Genomic DNA, 21,572 nt, shown 5'->3' on the forward strand with positions numbered 1-21,572 from the left:
ATTAAGCACCTACTATGTGCCAAAGTCAGTCCTAGAGACTGGGGCTAGGAAAGGATTAAGCATTTATTATGCACCTGATATGTGCCAGGCACTGACCATGCTAAGTGCTTTGATCCTCAACAATTACCCTGGGAGATGCTAGTCATTGTCTCCATACAGTCTAGTAGAGAAAATGAGACAGATGAGAAACATAAAAAAGTACAGGAAGTAACTCTAAGATAACCTTTCTGAGAGAGATGAAAAAGGGCCCAGGGTAGTTTTCTCTAAGCTCATCCACCTCCATCCAGGAAGTCTGGGAGAATCAGAAAATCTGTGCATGGTGCTCCCCCATGGAAGCCACTTCCTCCCTTGCCGGTGTGCAGTTCATGGTATAACAGTAAAAAGGCAGCACTTTTTGTAGTCACAAAGATTTAGAAGCAAAGTAGACTCCTGTCAATTAGAGAACAGCTAAGCAAGTTTAGGTGAATGTCATGGGATGGTATTATGCCCTAAGAATTGATGAATGTCACAAACACAGAGAAGCATGGAAAGACTTATACAAAGTGATGCAAAGTAAAGAAAGCAGAACCAGAAAGATCCACAAAGACTCCAACAGTGTCGATGGAAAGAACAACCAATCGAAACTGAATGCTTCGGGGCAGCTAGGTGGCCCAGTGAGTAGAGCACCAGCCCTGGAGTCAGGAGGACCTGAGTTCAAATCCAGACCCTTGGCACACTTACTAGCTATGTGACCTTGGGCAAGTCGCTTAACCCCAATTGCCCTGCCTTCCCCACCGCTCCCCCGCCAAAAAAAAATTGAATCCTGCAAATTGAAATGACCGAGGCTGGCCCCAAAGAAGAGAGAAGAAAAGGCACCTGCCCCACTTCTTTGTAGACACGGGGTAGGATAGAACACTGCAGATAATATCCAAGGGTGTTTTTTGTTGTTGACGTCATCGTTAGTTTTGCTTCTTTCTATTTTTTATTAATTATTGTAAAAGATGGCTTTCAGGGTAGTAGAAAAGGATACATTGAAAATGTAGATGCGGTAAAAATAAAAGAAAGAAATGAAATTTTAATTAAAAAGGAAAAGAATACCCCTCTCCCAGCAGTGGGAATAACTCATAGAGCCTAAGGAAAGTTATTCATGTTTTTGTTACTGCTGTTTAGTTGTTTCAGTCGTGTCCGACTAATTGTGACCCCATTTGGGGATTTTCTTGGCAGAGATACTGGCGTGGTTTGCCATTTCCTTTTCCAGCTCATTTTACAGATGAGGAAACTGAGGCAAACAGGGTTAAGGGACGTGCCAAGAGTCATATATCTAGGAAGCATCTGAGGCATTCCTGACTCCAGGCCTAGCACTCTATCCGTTGTACCGCCTAGCTCCCCAAAGTTATTAATAAGTTTGATTTACTGATCGTATGGGGTCGTAGGTCCCAGAAGTCATGTCCTATGGTCCAGCCTCCTCATTTTACAAATGGGGGACCTGAGGATCAACAGGATCGAATAACTTGTGTCATCCATGTGCATACACATGCTCCGGAATGTATCGTGTGTGTTTATTATTACTTTCAAACCCACTCCCTCCCTCCCCAGATTCTTATGGTGAAATATCCAAGAGGAACATTTTCCCCAGAGAAACCCTGTGTCATGTCCCTGGAAGCACCCCTAGTTTTAAAGACAATCCAATAGAAGCCATCTCCCTCTCCCATCAGCCACCCCCAGGCAGAGAAGCAAGCAGAGTGAAGTTTTCTCTGGGGCTCTGAGGATAATTTTAGTGTAGCTGAAAGTCTCCCCAGCCTCCTTAAGTAGATCTGTGAGTTCCCTCTCCTTAAGTTTCAAATATAGACACATGCACAGAGTTTGAGAACAATGCAAACAGGTTTAATGTCGTTCTTTTATTCTGACGTCCATTCTACCATGTGCAATGCATTATGCTGGGGCCTGAGAGAGCTGGGACAAATGAGACACAGTCTCTTCCCTCAAGGCAAAGTGTACTGGAAGGAGCCCTAGGTTTGGGTTTGATTATTGCCTCTGCCACTCACTAGCCGTGCGACCTTGGGAAAGTCACTTCACTTCTCAGCCTTACTGAAATGGAGGGGGCGGATTCAGTGATCTCTGCATTCCCTCCTTGAATTACAGTCACTGATGGATAGGTAGGTAGATCTAGAGCTATGGATCTCAAAGGCTATTCCAACCCCATTCAACAGAGGAGGAAACTGAGAGCCAAGGAAGTGGTTATGTGCCCAAGGTTGCGAAAGGAGTAACCGTCAGATGTAAGATTGGAAGACTCCTCTTCCCGAGTTCAAATCCGGCCTCAGACACTTACTAGTTTTGTGACCCTGGGCGAGTCATTTAACCCTCTTTGCCTCAGTTTCCTCATCTGTAAAATGAGATAGAGAAGGAAAATACACTGCAGTATCTTGGACAAGAAAACCAAGGGAAAACAAAGAGTCAGATACAACTGAAAAATAACTTAACAACAAAGGAAGAGCGCATTGGGGGGAGTTATTAACAGGTTTTGAGATAGAGAAAATATAAGTTGGCCTTGGTGAGGGGAAGAACCACTTCATCATAGACTGGAGTAAAGGAGGAGATAAGGCAGGGGGAGGGGTAACATCAAGGAGGAGAGAGCTCACACTGAATGTCAGTCCAAAAGGAGGAAGGGCAGAAGAGGATTCAGGCAAAGAGAAAACCTCTAAGAGGTGGAGATGGTGGGGAACAAAGCAACAGATGAGAGAATGTGGGCCTCTCCATCATGAATACAAAAGGCCTGGATGTATTTGTCAGGAGGTCATAACCTTTTTTGTGTCATGGGCCCCTTATCAGAATAATGTTTTTAAACAAATAAAATAAATAGAACTACAAAAGAAACAACTCATATTGAAATAATTATTTTTAAAAAATTGTTTTAAGTTCCCAGGCACTAGGTTGAGATCCCTGGAGTTCAGTCCCCTGGCATCCATGCATGAGAGGTTTTCTCGTGGAGGCTATTTCAAATGGGAGTTTATGAATAAAATGACAGATTTATCCCATTACTAATGGAAAGAACGTTAGAGGTTTTCCTTATTGCATCACTGTTTGATACAAACTCAATTTTGTCAGACCTGCCTGCTGTTACTCCCCTCTAACCTCGAGTGAATAACCCAAGTTTAAGCCATAATCTGGCCATGTTTAGCTATTTAAATATTTGGTTTGACATAGTCCCATAAACTTATATTTAACCTAGTGTTGTAAAGTATATGTAACAGAGATCCTTAAAGCAATCCAAACCATTCCAAGTGTCTGGAGATTTGGCATTTTTCTTTTTAAAATTCCATTGTCTTCTGGATAATAGATCTAAAGAAAAACTAGTGCCCAGCCCCCTCTACTGTACATTATGTAAATAAGCTGGGAATCCTTGTGAAGTCCAACCAGTAACAGTTATTTTCTCAAAGGAAAGAACTACCTTTGTTCTTTCTTTTCATCTAACAGTTCAGTGCTCTGTTAGGTCACCAGCAGGTCACCTTTTTGCAAACAACAGATAGAAGGCTAGATTTGGAGTCTCGGGACCTGGATTCAAATTATGTTTCTGCCACCATGACTTTGGGTGAATTGCTTAATGCCTCAGTTACTTCATCCGCACTATGTTATTGCTGCTGTTTGTCCTTTGTTCTCGAAGAGGACCAATGACATCAAGATGGTGATGTCTTATCTTTCGAGTGAATTGAATTTAAGCGAGGCAGAATCGCACAAAGTTATCAGCCTCACTTTCTCTTCCAGAGTCATCAAAGTCCAGGGGCAGGACAAAAGTCAGGATGACACGGGGATGGCCTGGGATGCAGTGGATGACCTTGGCATCTCTGACATCACTCCATAGCACTTGCTGCAGTCACCATCATGGCCATTAGAACAAATTGTTCTCATCTGCCCCTTCCACCGGGGGAGTTTTCACATGGCTGGAGTGGACATCCCCAACTCACAGACAGATTTAGGGCCCGTTAGTTACCCTCAACTTGGTTTAGCCCATCTGCAAGATGGTTTTACCAAGGTATGGCTGCTCCCACACCAGAGGGGCTAGTCCTCCTGAATAACCCACACACCCCTTGTAAAGGCACTAGTTCACAGGTTTCCACTTGTGAAGTAATATTGCAAGAGAATTTGATGTTAGTCTTGCTTTTGGGGGGAGTGGGGGCGGGGAGTGTGTGGGTGAGGGTGTGTGTTTGGTGGTAGGGAGCAGAAGGAAGGAAGGTGCTTAGAGATGGCATAGAAAGAGTGCATTTATAATGAATATCAGGTACAGAAGGAAAAATCTCTTACTTTGGATTCTGTTCTTGAAGTGAGGAAGTGGGAAGGTCATTTTTCTAACTTGGCTATTAAGTAGTTAGTCTCTGATTCTGATTTGGCTGTAGCGGGGAGGGGGCTTGCAGAAGGAGCCAACAATTGTCACCAGGAACCAATGTCATGCTCCCTTGAGGCAGTAATGACGGTTGACATTTCTACGGTGCTCTATGATCCACAAATTGCTTTACATGCATTATCTTATTTGAACCTTGCAACAATCCTGTGGGATTGGTTCCACAAGTATTGTTATCCCTGTTTTAGAGGTGAGAAAACCAAGGCTCAGAGAGATTAAGGGACTTATCCATGGTCACACAGCTGGTACGTGTCAGAGAAAGAACCTAATGCCGTAGCCTACTGATTCCAATTCCAGCACACTAAGCACACAATACCACATAGGCAAGTCTAAACAAAACAGAAATAAGAGAATATGCTGCTTTCAAAATATGCATCCCTATTTCTAAAGTAACTTTTCATTACTTTTAAGTTACTCCTTTTACTAAAGCCTTCTGCCTTCTTGATATGCCCCTTCCTCATCCCACCCTCCCCACCTAGTTATAGGGGCGCCCAGGTGGTGCAGTGGGTAGAGCAGTGGGCTGGAGTCAGGAAGACTCATCTTCTCGAGGTCAAATGTGGCCTCTGACAGTTATGAGCTATGTGACCCTGGGCAAGTCACTTAATTCTGTTTGCCTCCGTTTTCTCATCTCTAAAATGAGTCAGAGAAGGAAATGCCAAACCCCTCCAGTGTCTTTGCCAAGAAAACCCCAAACGGGGCCACAGAGAGTCGGACATGACTAAAAACGACTGAACAGCAAAAAAAAAAAAAAAAAGGCCAAGTCATAAAGACTGGTTTTGTAGCAATGACTTTTTAGTACACAAAATCTCGTTAATAATAGTTCACATCTCCATAGTGTTTGAGGTCTACAAAGGCCTTTACATACACTGTGTCATTAGATCCTCAACAATCCTGTGCAGTAGGTGCCGTATTACTATCCCCCTTTTACAGACTAGGAAAGTGAGGCAGGGAAAGTAACTTGTCCAGGGTCACACACCTAATAAGTGCTTGAGGCAGGATTTCACCCCAAATCTCCCAAGTCAGTTATAACCAGTTTGGGGTGTGTTTTAAGGTGTGTTTTTTTAAGTTGGTTAAGGTCAGTCCTTGGAAGTGATTATAAGTAAATGCTGTTTCATGAAGATGAGATTGTTATAGACAAAGTAGAGATTTTGAAAAGGTGACATAAAGCTGTGCCTTTAATCTTGGGTTCCTTAGCTGTGGGCAGGATTGAGATGAGGGGAAGGAGGGGAATACTTTTTTCCTCTGTTCTTTCATTTTCCCTCCTTCCCCCTTCTAATTCAAGAATTGGAATGATTACACAGGGAAATGCCACCAAGATGGACTGGAGAGATTTACTTGCATTGGGGAGACTAAAGCTGACGTCCTTACAAACTAGTCCTGGTATTAAGCTTCCAGGGAGTAAGATAATGGATACATGAGTTGTTCCCTTCCTGGACTTTACAAACCCTTTGGTACCCCCATAGAGGGTACAGGAGAAGGTTGAAGCCTAGCACGGGGAAGACAGTCAAAACCGTGAATTGCTTTAAAATGAGAATTCAAGAAGGTTTCCTACATTTTGGGGGGTTTTTAATTTGTTTTTAGAATATGAGTTTGATATTAGTTCATAACTGCAGCTATTCATTATTTTAATTACTACATTTAATGAGCATTACTCTCCAAAGGGCCAGCATCGCTTTCCTGATAAAAATTGAGGCCAAGAACATGGTTTCATACATTGTTAAACAACATACAGACTTAGAGAAAGGTCAGTACTGCCAGTAATCTGTTCCTGTAGAGAAGCAACAAAGTACAACCATGCTTGAAAATAGCAAAGATAGACCACTGAGAGGAGCCCAGAGTCCCCTCTGCCTCCTTACCATGTCTGACTTCTCATCCCCATCCCCTCACTCCCACGGAGGCATCCAGTCGTCTTCCATGGCCCTGTGCAGGGCCTCTCAAGTCTGGTTCACTCTTGTTTTTTGTTGTTGTTCAGAGAACCTTTTCCTTGATAGAGAAGGAAAAAAATAAGATAGAAGGAAAAGTACTTCTGCCTTCTGCCTTTGGATGATAATGCTTGTCACGCCTCCTTTCCTGGCTGAATACTGGAAATGTCTACTTGGACCACAGACCACCAGGTGTGCCTTGAGAATATCTCCACGTCCCCTCAGTTGGCACAGCTTTCACTCTGCTATGTGAGCATCGTCCCCCTCTCCTCAGTTAGGTGGCTCAGCGGATAGAGCGCTGGACTGAGAGTCAGGAAGACACGAGTTCTAATTCCACCTCAGACACTTAATGGCTGTGCAATCCTAGGGAAATCCCTTAACCTCTCTCAGGCTCAGTTTTCCTCCTCTCTAAAAGGGGGGTAATAATAGCACCTGCCTGATAGGGTTATTAGGAGATGTGTATAAAGTGCTTTGTACACATTCCATAGAGCTCTGTACAAATACTAGCTATCGTTATAACTATTAGCCCCAAAGGGTGAACAAAGAGTTATTACTGTGTGTGAATTCTTTTAACAGGATCATAATCATTGACACCAGAAGATGATTTCTTTGCTTTCTATTGCATAAATATTATATGTAAGTATTTTAAGTCATTTCATCATGAAAAGAGGTGATTTAACATAACTATTACGCTGTATTCTTCATGAAATATGCATTAAGCAATTACATCTAAAAGTGAGAGGCAAAGGCCAGGCACAGTGCTTCAGGCAGTGTGCCCCAGCAGCTGCAAGGATGTGTGATGTATTATTAAATATCTTGATTATTATGAGAGGATGGTCCTTGTTATTAGGCCCCATCCAACGAGGAGGTTTTGATAATCTCCAGGATCAGAAATTACTTTTTGTTAGGATAATTAAATATCTGAGCATAGGTATGGATTGTATCTTGTATCATTTGAGAGTGCGGTTGCATTAATTAGGCAGGTCACCCACCAGGGAAAGCCCTCTAATTGTGACTTTGCTCCTTCAGTATGTTCTATCAGAGGAGGAGAAAATGGCATGGGATCTTGTGTCATGTCTGGGAAAGTAGCTGTCAGCACTGGCTTGTCAGGCATTGCCTTGGATTGCCAGGCGTCTTTGAAACATAATCCTGTTGCAGCACAAGCAGCAAGGAGCAGGGACAGGACATGGGACCCTCTCTTCCCTCCCCCACCCCAGCTGACCTAAGACCTTGGAACATGGGTACATATTAATGCATTTTTGAGTTGCCCTTATATTTGGAGTCTCAACCAGTAGATCATTTTGGAGAAAAAATCAAGTTCTCCCAGCCAGTCTCCTAGGATGTGGCTCTGGCAGAATCCCTGCTCATTTATCCTATAACTGATAGACAGCCAGGAACAGAACACATTCCATCCCCTTTCCTTCTGTGTCCAAGAAATTTTCCCTTCTGACCTCACTTTTTTTCACTTCAAACCTTCAAGTGAAGGTTTAACCTTTCCATATATTTGGCAGCCAAAAAAAGGATGTGATTTAGGATTGGAGGGGCATATTTGATTCTTCTACATGGCACCTCTGTGACTTGGCAAGGCACTTAACATCTCCAGGCCTCAGTTTCGTCTTCATAAATGGGGGGGCAGGGGAAAGGGGGTGTTTGAACTAACTGATCTCTTTAATGTCCTATCTAATAAATGATCCTTTGGAGGAAAGACTGGGTATGGTGGGTGAAAGGGTATAAAATGAGTGGCTGTTTTCCTTTGAGCAGGAGCTTTAGGAGGTAGCTTAGTAAAGGGGAAAGGATGCCAGATTTGGAGTCAGAGTCCTGCTCCAATGATTCGCCCCAGCGTGGAGGTGAGCCCGGGATCTAGACGTCTATGCCAATGAAGCATGGACATTTTTCCAGCAGACCATGCTGGAAAGGCTTCAACCCTGGTGACAGATTACATATGCTTTCCTAGGATTCAGTAAGACCCTTGAAATTGTCACCAAATACTTTAGTATTAGAGACAGTACAGTACAGAAGTGGATATAGAAAAGAATAGCAAAACATATATGGATAGATTGGGGGGAGTGAGTATATGTAAAATATGAGTCAGCATTAAGAGACAGAGACCAAAGACTTTTAGGCTACATAAAAGTCTGCTGCAAAAAGAGGACTGAGCATCATTATTACAAATACTAAATGATATCACAGTTAAATTGCTTATATCGCAGTGGATAGGAAATGGTTGGACATAGATGCTGGAGTCATTTTCAGGTGGACCTGGGTTCAAATCCTGCCTCCGATACCTGTTGCATGACCTTAGGTGAGTCATTTACATTCTATGTACTTCAGGTAACTCCTTAGAAATTAGCTGCTAAGTCATAGATGGGTTGCAGTCTTTGTTAGAGAGGAAGTTCCTGGAAGAATCTGGAAGAGTGAGGAATTAATTCACAAATCATTCACATGTACAGAGGAGGATTAAGAAAAGAGAAAGAGACTCTGGGAGGTGGAGCCGTAAGTTAAAGAGACCTGCTGTTCCCGAAGATGGCCTAACATGAGGAAGCCCTGCCAGGTGGGAGCCAGCTGTGATACTGGAGATGGAAACAGATTCTACTATCCCACTCTGGCAGAACAAACCACATGGAGCTGCTCGAAGTGTAGTTCGGAGGATTGGGACTAACCTGCCCTTGAAGCCCTGTCCTCGGGCGTCCTTTCAGACACTGCCCAACATCTCTGACCTATATCTGTCCCTACTTTGGCTGATATTGCCTGGATAGCCACAGATGAAGAGGAAACCTATGCTCGAGTCAGGAGTGACACCCGGCCCTTGTGGCACAAGTGGAAGCCCAGCCCACTGTTCATCATGCAGCGCAATGCCTCAGTGCCCAACCTTTGAGGGCCAGAGGAGAAGCTCCTGGCCTTGAAGAAGCCTGGCCTACCAGCCCTGAGCCGAACCACTGAACTACACGATGAACTAAGTCACCTACGCAGCCAGATTGCCAAGATTGTGCCAGCAGATGCAGCTTCAGCTTCATTAACGCCAGATTTCTTATCTTCAGGAAGTTCAAATGCCTCTTCTCCCTTACCTTGTTTTGGAACCTTATTCCACTCTACAACTTCCTTTGCCATTAGTGACATCACAGAGGAGGCTGAGTTAGAAGGCCCCGAGCTTCCATCGGTTCCCATGCTTTGTCCTGCCAGCTCTGAATGTTGCACAACTGACTCCAAAGCTGCGTGCAGCTTGGCTGAAGACGAGGCCTGTGTGTCCCTCTCAAAGACTAGCAGCTTTGCAGACATGATGGGCACCCTGAAGGACAGTCACCGGATGAAGCAGAGCCAAGACCTGAATCGGAGCTTGATGAAGGAAGAAGACCCTGCTGTCCTCATTTCAGAGGTGTTGAGAGGAAGTTTGCTCTGAAGGAAGAGGATCTCAGCATAAAAGGAAATGGATGACCCTTTCTATGGCTCCCTATGTATGGCCCTTTCTCTATAAGCTGTCTCACAACAGATACTTCTGCCTTGCAGTTAGAAATGTCCTTCCACAATGGAAAACACTGACAGGCTAGAAATGGGGAGAAGAGAGAAAAGCTGAACTGCTTCCCCACACTTCAAGCCTTAGCAAAACTTTTAAGGACACTGTTCTAAAAATAGTTTTGAGTTGCGGGTTTATAGGTAATCAGTCGTGTTGCTTTGGTTGTTTTACGTTGAAGATCAAGATGGGAGTTTTTGTTTTCTTCCTCCTGTGAAAATAGGCCCCAGACCAATGACTAGCTTCACTGCACTATCTATCCAGCTCCTGGTCTCAACTGGGTACATGCAATATGTCCCTCAGACTGAGCTGCTTCCTTGCAGGGGATGAGGGTGTTGGGGAGCCCCGAGGTCTTCTCAATACCAGTCATAAACAAGACTTGCCCCCTGACCTCATCTACCAACACCCAGCGGTGCTCAGGCCTCCTACAGGTCCTGTAGCTCCAACTCATGAAGAGGCTGCTGCTGGCAGGCCAGGGCTGTTTTTTTTCTTCTTAAAACACATTTTGTAATACTGCAAAGAAACCAAATCTTTCCGTTACCCCCCAGGATCCTTGTGGCCTCCTCATTGCCATGGCATTAATGTCTTGTTCCACTGCCATTGTGGGTTCTCAACAAGGAAGAGGGGAGGGGGCTGTGCTTCATTTAGGGCCACTTTTTCTCATACCGAACCCGTTAGGTCATGCCAAAGTCCTCACCCAACACACTTAATGCATGACCCACCCTTACTTGGGACCTCTTTAGTAAAGGTGTGTGCACATGTGTGTAGTGTTTGGATTGAAGCACTCAGTGTATTAAAGAAAGTTTTTGAGTGGTTAAAAAAAAAAGAGAAAGAATGAATGAGAATGCTGTAGTGGGTAGAAAGCCAGTCTTGGACTCTGCAACTCCTGCTTCTGACATACGGGGCAAATCACAGCTTTTCAATGCCCCAGGCAGTTTCTGATCAGAATTTGTTTTTGATCTTAACTGGTAAAGAGAATTTCCTACACAGCTGAAGTCAAAGGAAGTGGGGGTGGGGAGAGAGAGAGAGAGAGAGAGAGAGAGAGAGAGAGAGAGAGAGAGAGAGGGAGGGAGGGAGGAAGGAAGGAAGGAAAGAAAGAAGGAAGAGAATACACTCTGTGTAAATTTTCACTGCTAGGGTAAGGCTATGGGATTCTCATATTTCTAATAAAGGACATTGTCCATTTAGGGCATTTACTCCCCCCAATGCTCAGTCCCAAATTAGGAAATCAAGGCACAAGAACTTAATGGCTTTCGATTATATTCATAATATGCATGCTGTATATAACATACATGACTTCTTGATTCCACCTCAAATATAGAACAATTAATTTCCCCAAAGTGACTCAGACCTTTTCACCCACATGCCCACAAGCACTTTCTACTTGTCCCTGAGCGATCTCTTTTCTCATGTAGAGCCTACTGGTGATTCAAAACAGGACCAGTTAGAGATCTTTATCTGCCAAGGCTTGGTCATTACAGCTCTCAGAAATCTGGTATTATTCCGCAGCCACTAAATTCAGCTACATGGGCAGGGATCCCTTTGCTTTGCTTCACAGCGAACGTGGGATTCCCCTCCTAGGATCCACACTAAGCTGCCCTTCCTATCATTCTCTCTAAACGTCAGGTTCAGATTCCCTTAGTTCCACTCTTAACTCCATCTGATCTTCAAGCTTCTCCCTCTCTCTTCTTGTCTTTTTCATCCTCTCCTTGTCCCTCTTCCCTTTCCCTTTCTCGCCCTCTCTTTCCCTCTCTTTTTCTCCCCCTTTCTTTATTTTTTTTCTCTCTCCTCTCTCTCCCTAGCTTTCTCCTTCTCTTTATCCCCCTCTTTTTATCTCTTTCCTCCCTGCCTCTGTCTCTCTCTGCCTCTCTCCCCTGCTTTCTCCCTCGCCTTCTCTCCCCTCTTCTTTCCTCCCTCTCCCTCTCTTTTTCTCTTCTCCCCTCCCCCTGTCTCTTCCCCCCCTCTCCATCTTTCTCCCTCTCCCTCTCTCTCCACTTTACTTCATTCACTCAGCAACCACTACATCACAAGCACATCTTGGGGCCAGCTCTTCTACCACCACACCAATAATAATCACCAGGATCAAGAGTACCACCCAGTGTCCTTTTATAACCCAGGGGATAAATAATGATTTTGTACAGCTGGGTGAGTTTTGCATCCACCCTGCCGAGGTGTCTGACTGTGCCCTGCTGGCAATCTCAACCTGAACCCAGAAGGCCTTTCCACAATGAAGGATCAAAAATACATGTGTATGGAACAGCAGGTGATCTGAGCTAGAAGCCTTCCCTTCTTCCCACTGGGGAAGTCAGATATGGGGGGGGGGGGCAGGAGAGCTAGATTTTAGTATGAGATATTCCATTAATGATAAACTTCTCCTTTTGTTTTGCTTCTTTGAAACTTTTTTTCAAAAAGCATTTATTTCCTCAACCTCCAACTTCTCCTGTACCCAAATGGAAAAGAAAAACAAAGCCCTGGTAGTAAATATAAATTGTTAATCAAAATAAATTCCCACATTAGCCATGTTTAAAAATATATATTTCACTTTGCACCTTGAGTTCATCATCAGTCTTTCGGAGAGAGGGTATCATGCTTCCTCATCAGTCCTCTGCTGTCCTGATTTTGTCACTGCATGGATGAAAGTTCTTAAGACTTTCAAATTTGCTTGTCTTAGCAGTGTTATCGTGATTATATAAATTGTTCTCCTGACTCTGCTCACTACTTTCCGCATCAGTTCATACAGATAGTCCCTAAAATGGTCCCTTTCCTTATTTCTTAAGGCACAAAAATGTTCCCTTACATTCAGACACCATTATTTGCACAGCCATTCCCCAATTGACAGGCACCCTCTTTGCCACTACAGAAAGAGCTATTATATTTTGGGTACATATAAGTAAAGGCCTCTTTGTACCACCATCTGCTCCTCTGTAAAATGTGGAAGCCGGACTGGATGACTTTGAAGGTTCCTTCCACTCTCAACATTCTCTGCAGGCATTATATTCCAAGGCGAGCCAGCAATCTGGCGTCCAGGACAGCACCGCTAGGATCAGAAAGCCCATCATGCGGCGAGTCTGCAGGAACATACCCTGGCCTGTGTGCCCAAGTAAAGCAGGGACAGAGAGGTGACAATCACGTGGCTCATTACTGGCAACTGTAAACAAAAACTCAGGTCTCCTGACTCCCAGTGAGTCAACTAGGTGACACAGGGGATAGAGTGTGGGGCCTGGAGTCAGGAAGATCTGAGTTCAGATGCAGCCTCAGACACTTATTCGCTGTGTGACCCTGGGCAAGACATTTCATCTCCGACATCCTCAGGTTTCTCAGCTGTAAAGTGGGGATAATGATAACACCTACAGCGGGGCTGTCCAACCTTAGGTTGTTATTGAAACAATAGACAATATATTTTGATTTGCCATTTTAGTGAGAGCTCTGCGGTAGCTCACCTTCCTTTACTAAAGCATTCGTGTACGTTTCTATGCTTGTAGGTGGGCCACATAAACCACACTGCAGGCCTTGCATTTTGGACAGCCCTGACCAACATCACAGGGTTGTTTTGGGGATCGAATGGGGTGAAGTGCTTAGCCCAGTGCCCTGGCATAGGTGCTTAACAGATGTTTGCTTCCTGCCTTCCTTCCTTGTCCGGTGGTCTTGACGTTGTTCAGTCGTGTCTGATTCTTCATGACTCCATTTGGGGTTTCTTGGCAAAGATACTGGAATGGTTTGCCATGTACGTCTGCATATTTTAGATTCGGAAACTAAGGCAAATAAGGGTAAGTGACTCGCCCAAGGTCACACAACTAGTAAGTGCCTGAGGCCAGATTTGAACTCAAGTCTTCTTGACTCCAGACCCGGGGTTCGAAGCCCTGTGTCAACCAGCTGCCTCCGTTATACTATTACACCATTTTTTTCTCCTTCTACACCTAAAGTCCTCCCACTTAAAAAGAAAGCAAAGGATGTTGTGTTCCATTTGTGAGAGATTGACCCCAAAGGATCAGAGAATAAGAGATCTGGAGCTGGAAAGGGTCTTAGAGGTCATCTAGTTCAGCCTCTTCATTTTACAGATGGGGAAACTGAGACCCAGAAAAGTTAAATGATTTGCCCAGTTTGCCAAGGGCAGTAAGTGGCAGAGCAGGCATTCAGTCTCAGCTTCCCTCACTCTCTAAATCCAAGGTGCTCTCCTTTGCCCCAGACTGCATATCCGTGGTATAGTGAAAAGAACATGAGGTTCAGAAGACAGACTTCAGGTCCAAGCTCCACTGCTAACTTGACCTTAGACAAGTCATTTAACTTGCTCATCAATAATAAAAACTGACACTTGAATGACACACCTTAGAGGGGTTTTTGTGAGGAAAGATTTTTATCAGTTGTAAAGCTCTTATTAAGTTTATCTTATCCTAAAGATCCCCCTGCCCTAAAAGCAACCCAGTACTAGATGCAACCTGGTACTTCAATGCCAGGTATGACGCCACAGGTTCAAACTGAACCCCTTCCCTCTGGGGTGTAGTGAATTCAAAATCAGCAGCCCTGGGACAACACAAGACCTTCAAGCATAAAATAAACCCCAACTATTCACTGAAGACTAGACTCCAGGAACATATGGCAGTGACCCCCAAAAGGCTAGTATGGATTTGGTTGTTCCCTGAGTGTAAACATGCCTATGTGTTGTGTAAGTACACATAGCTGCATGAGATTAACGTGTCTAAAGTATTGGGGGCTGGGCTTCTTTATTATAATATGCGGTAGGCAAGTTGGATTATATCATACTTTGGTGGTTAAAAAAAATGGCATTGTATATGGTTAGCAGATTCTATTTCTATTTTCCAAAAGGTTTTTCCCCAGGCATTTCACCATCTCTTAGGTTGCTTTTGCTGTGATTGTGAACTGTGTCTTATATAGTCCACCTGGAGTAATTTATTCATGTTGTCCTGGGGATTGGCCCACATAGGTACATTTTCCAAAGTTCCCTACATCCTTCTTCTCCTTCTCTTCTTCCTCTTCCTCTTTTCCTTTTCCTCCTCCTCCTCCTTTTTCTTCTTCATGATGGTGATGATGATGATGGTGATGGTGTTGTGTTTTTGTGGAATTCCTATGCCTACATGAAAGACCTCAAGTCTCCACCTTTCTCCCTTTAACAGCTTCAAGCACTCTCTCCGTAATCTTCACTTTTACTTGAAACCTAGGTCTTTAAAAAGACCGTCTAAATTTGTCGGAATTTGGGTTCCTCAGCATAGTTTGCATCTATTTCTCTTCTCACATTAATTTAGGGGTAGAACCTTAAAACGATTTCCTAGCAAAAGGAATGCTTGATGAATGGTTGAAATAGAACAATATAGCTGCTCCAAACGTATTTAGAGATGTCACCCTTGGCTTAAAGGAAATCACTTAGAGAGTAATTATGTTTCAAAAGCGAGTCATTCCTGTAAAGAATTGAAATTTAAATCAAGATTTCTAGGTTGGCAATGTTATAATTACAGTGCCTGCAGTGATTTCTACTCTTCAGTGAAGGGTCATTTCATCAGAGAATTGCCTCAACAAATCTGAAAAATAGGAGCCTGCATTTACTTAAATTGTTCCAAAGAGATTCGCACAGGGATATAAAATGGAAATTTTAAAATAACACTTGTAATAATACTAATATCACTGTGGCAACACCAAAATGAGAATTTTAATTGCTAAATATACACACACACACATCATAAGATAACCACAATTTTTTTTATTACACACTGGCATTCCCTGGCCCAAAAGATGTTGGTGTCAGGAATTAAACTGTTTAGGATATATTCCCTAAAGAGTCCCTGCTGTGTGAAAGCAGTATAATCTGCTTCAGTTGATGTTGGAAGGCATGCTGTGAATGGCATGAAAATTTGGGTCAAGACAAGAGGTTTGCTCTTCTTACCATATAAATTATCCAGTTGGGTTATTGAAAGAAGGCAATCTTGTTGCTATGACCAATTCACACTGGCCTTTCTTTTTTGGTAGTATCCATTATTATGTGTGTCTTCAAAATATTTGGTCAGTGATGGTTTACTGCTGAAACAGGGATGAAGTTAACAGTGAGTGCTGTTCCCAGGCTATGCATTCACAATAGTAACCACAGATTAAAGCCCTATAAAAATCTGCCTAAGCTGTAGGGATGTAATGGACAAAATGGCATACTTATCTAATAAAAAAAATTGCTTAAAATTTCCATTATATCCCAACCGATTTTCATGACTCAATTAATAATTTTCTCCTTCTAGGTGACATTTTCTTCTAAGGAGTTCAAAGGACTTGATCCAGAAGTTCTTGCCCTGGGGACCTTGAATTCATTTTTAGACAGACAGATAGATGGATAGATAGATAGATAGATAGATAGATAGATAGATAGATAGATAGATAGAACTGGTTTTTTTTTTCAAATAATTGGTTTCCTTTGCAATCTTATGTATTTTTTTTTACATTTAGATATATTACTCTGAGATGGGGTCCCCAGGTTTCACCAGACTGCCGAAAGGATCCATGATTCAAAACAGGATTAAGAACCCCTGGACTAAGGGCCCTTCCAACTAGAAACGTCTAAGGATGTCACAGAAATGAGTTAATTTCCCTCTCTCTCACACTCATGCAGGCAGTCCACCTGCCCCCACCCTTTTCCACAAGCCTCTTACCCCATTCCTATTGGATAGTCACCCAAGAGCATCCCCTCCCAACACAGATACAGAAGGAAAGGTGAAAAGGGTCCTGATTGGCTGGAGATGACCACAGCAGCATTTCCAATGTCCTGCTAATCCGGATTCTCATATTTCCACCACAGTAGCAAAAATTGATGGGAGATAGAGGAAGTCGCCAGTATCCGGGGGTGTGTTGGCCTTGTTACCAAGGGTTATCAGCATGACCTTGAAGTAGAAGGTACTGTTTCAGTTTACCTAAGTGTTGTGCTTTGATCCTAATCAAAGACAAGATTTCAAACCTAAAGGTTTTGAAGGTCAAAAGATAAAGTGAATCCATAGCTATGATTATCTCTGGCATCCGGCAGGCACTCCTTAGCCCCAGGATTTGAATAAGCAGGGAAACTGGGATTTGGATTGGCCCCAAATCTTTTTTTTTAATTTTCTATTTAATTTTTAACTTATGAAATAAAACAAGCATCTCCATAACATAGAATAACAAAAAAGATGATTGCACATGAAACTAGAAATCTCTTATGTACAACTTGCTATTCATTTTAAATATATACTAAAGTTATCATGTAAATTTCTTTTCTTTTCCTTCCCTCCCCTCCCCACCCTAGAGTTGGCTACCATTAAACGTACCTCTGTGTGTGTGTGTGTGTGTGTGTGTATGTGTGTGTGTGTGTGTGTAAAATCATTGTATACATACTTTGATTTGTCAGTTCTCTTTCTGAACGAAGATAGTGTCTTCCTTCATAGATCCTTTACAGTTAATTTAGACATTTATAATCGTCAAAATTAGTTATTTGCTCCAAGTTGTTCTTAAAACAATATTGCTGTTACCACCGTTCTCTTGGTTCTGCTCATTTGACTCTTCATTATTTCGTGCAGGTCTATCCATGTTTTTTTAAGATCATCGAGCTCATCTTGTCTTATAGCACAGTGCTATTCCATCATGGTCATACACCACCACTTGTTCAGGCATCCCTGCAATTGTTCCAGAGGAGCTGGCTTTCAGAAGCCCTTCACACGGCCTCCAGTTAATTCTGGTGATTGTCTGAGAGAGAGCGGCTATCCCCTGGTCTGCCCCTCACATCTGCTCCTTGTCTTGTCTTGGCAGGTGGAGCCCTCTCTCTGGCACGTTTGTCCCCTTGCCAACCCTACCAACATAATGTCTCCTTGCTTTCTCCACAGGAGCAACCAGGGCTTCATGCACATGAAACTGACAAAAGCCAAAGAGAAATACATCCTGGGGCAGAACAGCCCCCCGTTTGACAGTGTCCCCGAAGTCATCCACTACTACACGACCAAAAAGTTGCCCATCAAAGGAGCGGAGCACCTGTCTCTGCTGTACCCTGTGGCTGTCCGAACCCTGTGAGAGGAGGGCCCTGCTGGCCTCTTCCTGCGTATGCGAGGGAGGCCACGGAGAAGCAAGGAAACCAGGACTCCACCCCGTGCGTTGACCAGAGCTCCGGACTGAGAGAAGAAACAGGAGCTTCCAGCTTTTCACCATCGATTGAATGGCCATGTTCAGATCATTAGAGTGGTACTTTGGCACTGCTGCATGTCTTTAGAACTATGTTTCTATTTAAGGGGATGGAGGAACCATATTTAAATGTGATAGCAGATAATCCTGCCCCGCCCCCGCCCCCACATCTCCTTTTATTTCCTGTGAATTAAAATATTTTCAAATCCAAAGATATGCCTTCCAGGGTAAACAGAGCAAAGCAGCTTATAGCAAACAGTGAGCTCCAAGGATTTTCATTTCTTTGTTCTCCTGCTGTCATGAACTCACACCTGCATATGGTAAAAAATAATAATAATAGTAATGATAGTTCTCCACTGGTGCTATACTGTCCCCTATTGATAATAAGAACAGACAGATGCTGGGCCTTTCAGGACCTAGAGGGTGACAGCACATTCCACTCGTTCCCCACAGGGTGTGTGTGTGTGTGTGTGTGTGTGTGTGTGTGTGTGTGTGTGCGCGCGTGCGTGCTCGAGAGAGCGCGCTTGAGTATATGTGTGGGTTCAGGGGTGTGTGTGCTTTCACACATGGTTGGTTAGGCTAATCCGACAAAGAAGTTCTTTTTCTCCCCTTGATGTGACTAGGAGACCTTTCTCAATGGAATCACTTTGCAGTAGCAGAAAGAGTTCAATTATTTATGACTAGGGTATGTAAATAAAATAGTGGTTTAATATATACATATATATATTTTTAATCTTTTTTTCTTTGGTACAACAATAAATCTCTAAGGGTGTATCTGTTCACTCACAAGTTTCATTCAGAAGCCGAGTAAGACACCGTGGCTTCTACCTTATGGTAGTTAGTGCATCGTGGCCAATGTTTCATTAATGGGACTAAGTTATTCCAATGAGAGTGGGGGGGGCGGGGCAGACTTGGGTTTCAGGCCTTCCAAAGGCTATCATTGTTTATCTCATCTCATTTTCACAAATAGTGCATGAATGAATATCCCTAAAATAGCCAGCTCACAATACCCAACGTCCTTTTTGCCTCAGGGATAGAAAAGCATTCTAGAAATGGTGTTTCCATTTCTCTAAGTCAAAATGAATCCTAAGTAGACAAACAGTAAATCTGGCCTTTCAGAGGGCATTGAGTGGGGTGGGAGGTGGGGGTAGGGTTACCTTACGTAAAGAAATGTGACCAAATGTGACCTGGCTTATCCTCATAGCTAAATAGATCATCCGGGCCTGGACAGGCCCTGCTATCATCTAGTCACTTGGAAGAAAAAAAAATTGGCAAAGTTGTGTTGCTTCAGAAATATAATCTGAACCCTCCTCCCTGACTTCCCAACAATACCTGGTACACTGGATGTGACAAATGACAAAGCCATGATCACACATGAATGCAAAACCTGTTCAGAGAGCTCACTGATGCTGCCCACTAACCTAATACCATGTTTCTCCATTTGCAGTTGAGGCAGAGCAAGATTGTATAACTTGCACTTCACCATGCATTGAATACAGACTATGAGAAAACTATGAAAATATTTGCTATTTAATCCTCCTTTCTTTCATACTGTTTCCCACTCATTCACCAACCAGGCTTTGGTTCAGCACTGAATGAAAAAAAAAATGGTTTTGAATAATCATTTGTTCTGAAGTCTCTAACACACACTGACCCCTTGATGGGAAAGCAAAATGGGGTGGGACCAGCATTAGGTCCCAGGCTGTTTTCTGCTTCCTGATTGCAAAACCTTTGATGCACTGATTTGGATTTGGTCTAGATCAGGGGTGTAACCTCTGGCCTCAAGGTCACATGTAGCCTTCTAGGTCCTTGGGTGCGGCCTTTTGAGTGAGTCTCAAGTTTTACAGAACAAATCTTTTTATTAAGGGGATTTGTTCTATGAAGTTTGGATTCAGCCAAGGTCTGCACTTGAGGACCTAGAGGGCTACACATGGCCTCAAGGCCACAGGTTCCCCACCCCTGGTCTAGATAATCCCAACACTAGTGAGAAGAGGAGTTGGAACAGACTTGAGGGCCCAGAAATCAGATTGCCCTCTTAGGTGACTTAGTTGTGTCTAAACGTTCTGACTTAGAGCTACGGAAGCAAGCTGTTATCTTACCCCAGGAAGGATTGTTCCGTGATTGTTTCTATCAATCCACAAACTTTCTCTCCAAAAAAAATGTTTCTTGTTGAGAATGGCAGCCTCCCTTCACTGTCCTCATTCATCACCATGAGGGTCATTTCTAAAAATATTTTTTCCCACCTGCTAAAGAGAGCCTGTCCCTGAGAAGGCACTTCTGACAAAACCTGGGATTTCTACATCAGCTGGTGCATTCTGATAGCAATCTTAGTTAGGTTTCCAAAAGAAAGAGCCACAGGATTTGTCCCATTTTGTATTATCAGATACATTCCATGAAACCCGATTACCTGGTGTAATTTGTGTTTGCCTGCCCTTTTTTATGACATGCAAGTAAGTTGAATCTGCATTTTGCACGGAAATGCCACACAAGGGTAGCATGACAAGAGAACCTGTTAGTGATGTCATCTTTTCTCTCCCTCCTTGGGGGATGGAAAGGATTATGTCCTGCACAATCAGCCATTCTTCTTAAATATGCAAGCGTGGAGCTATACAAATGTCTACAGCAGCTTTGCAGTCCACCGATTCCATCTCCACAAACTAAATTAGTTTCCTAATCTGAAGAGTCATATCTTCTCTTTGGATAGTATTAATAATGAGGGGTTTTTTTTAATGAAAATTTTTCTTAAGAAAATGCTCCGCTCCCTTATGTGCAGCTGAAATAAAAACAGGAGTTTGCACTGACTTTGTCTTTGCTTGTTGATGTGATTATAAGCCACAATGGCTCACCAGTCATCATTATCAAGTTTACCCAAGACTCGTAATCTATTCCCCTTGGTGAGGGCCTAGAGAGCAGAACAGGTTGAAGAAGCAATGTGTTAGTACAGATTCACTCTCCATTACCAGTTTTTGTTTGTGTCTTTTTTGGTGAACCTCTCCCTCTTCCTCCAATTGTGACTGCTTCCTGTCTGTCAGCCTGTATTCAGATTTTCTTGAACATCTAACAATTGAAGCTGTTTTTCTCTTTCAGGACTACTCACATGTAGATTACTTGGGATTTTTTTTGGTTAGTTCCAAGCCTAGCGTGTCAGCAGCAAGTAGTGAAAATAATAATTAAGTTCTGTTTCAAGGAGAAAAAGAAGGCCTGTCGTAGCATTTCTGTACTTCTCAGTATTTCATCTTTGAGGGAAGGAGAAAAAGAAGCCTTTTGAGTTGTTGTATATCATCTAAAACCAGAATATAGATATGTAACAGTGCTGGTGTTCGGGTCAAGAAGACCTGGGTTCAAATCCCACGTTTCACACTTGTTAATTGTGTAATATAGTGGAAAGTCACTTAAAACTGAAGCTCTGAACTTCAGTTCCTTCATCTTTAAAACAAGGGGACTAGTGACCCTTTCAGCTCTAAATCTATGATTCTGTGGCATCTCCAGCCACAGAACTTCTAATGACACTGTCCCAGTAGCACCTTCAGATTCAACCACTTGGTAACTATAAAGCTGCCATTTGGGATGCCTTTTCTTTTCCATTTAGTAGCTCAAAGCAAATGCCCCAAAAAACCTATAAAGAAGAAAA

General features: G+C 43.1%; 1 protein-coding gene and 1 pseudogene across 1 annotated transcript in view; both read left to right on the plus strand.

The window, feature by feature from the left end:
* Window positions 1–18,661, plus strand: part of SHB (SH2 domain containing adaptor protein B) — a 367,480-nt gene extending 348,819 nt beyond the window's left edge. Inside the window, exon 6 of the mRNA XM_036741534.1 lies at window positions 17,650–18,661. Coding sequence (XP_036597429.1) covers window positions 17,650–17,833 — 184 coding nt within the window. The 3' untranslated portion in view covers window positions 17,834–18,661. The remainder of the gene's footprint in view (window positions 1–17,649) is intronic.
* On the plus strand, window positions 8,874–9,575 carry LOC118827937 (annotated as a pseudogene).
* Window positions 18,662–21,572: the final 2,911 nt, after the last annotated feature.

This window comes from Trichosurus vulpecula, chromosome 1 (genome assembly GCF_011100635.1).
Source record: "Trichosurus vulpecula isolate mTriVul1 chromosome 1, mTriVul1.pri, whole genome shotgun sequence".
Classification (NCBI taxonomy): domain Eukaryota; kingdom Metazoa; phylum Chordata; class Mammalia; order Diprotodontia; family Phalangeridae; genus Trichosurus; species Trichosurus vulpecula.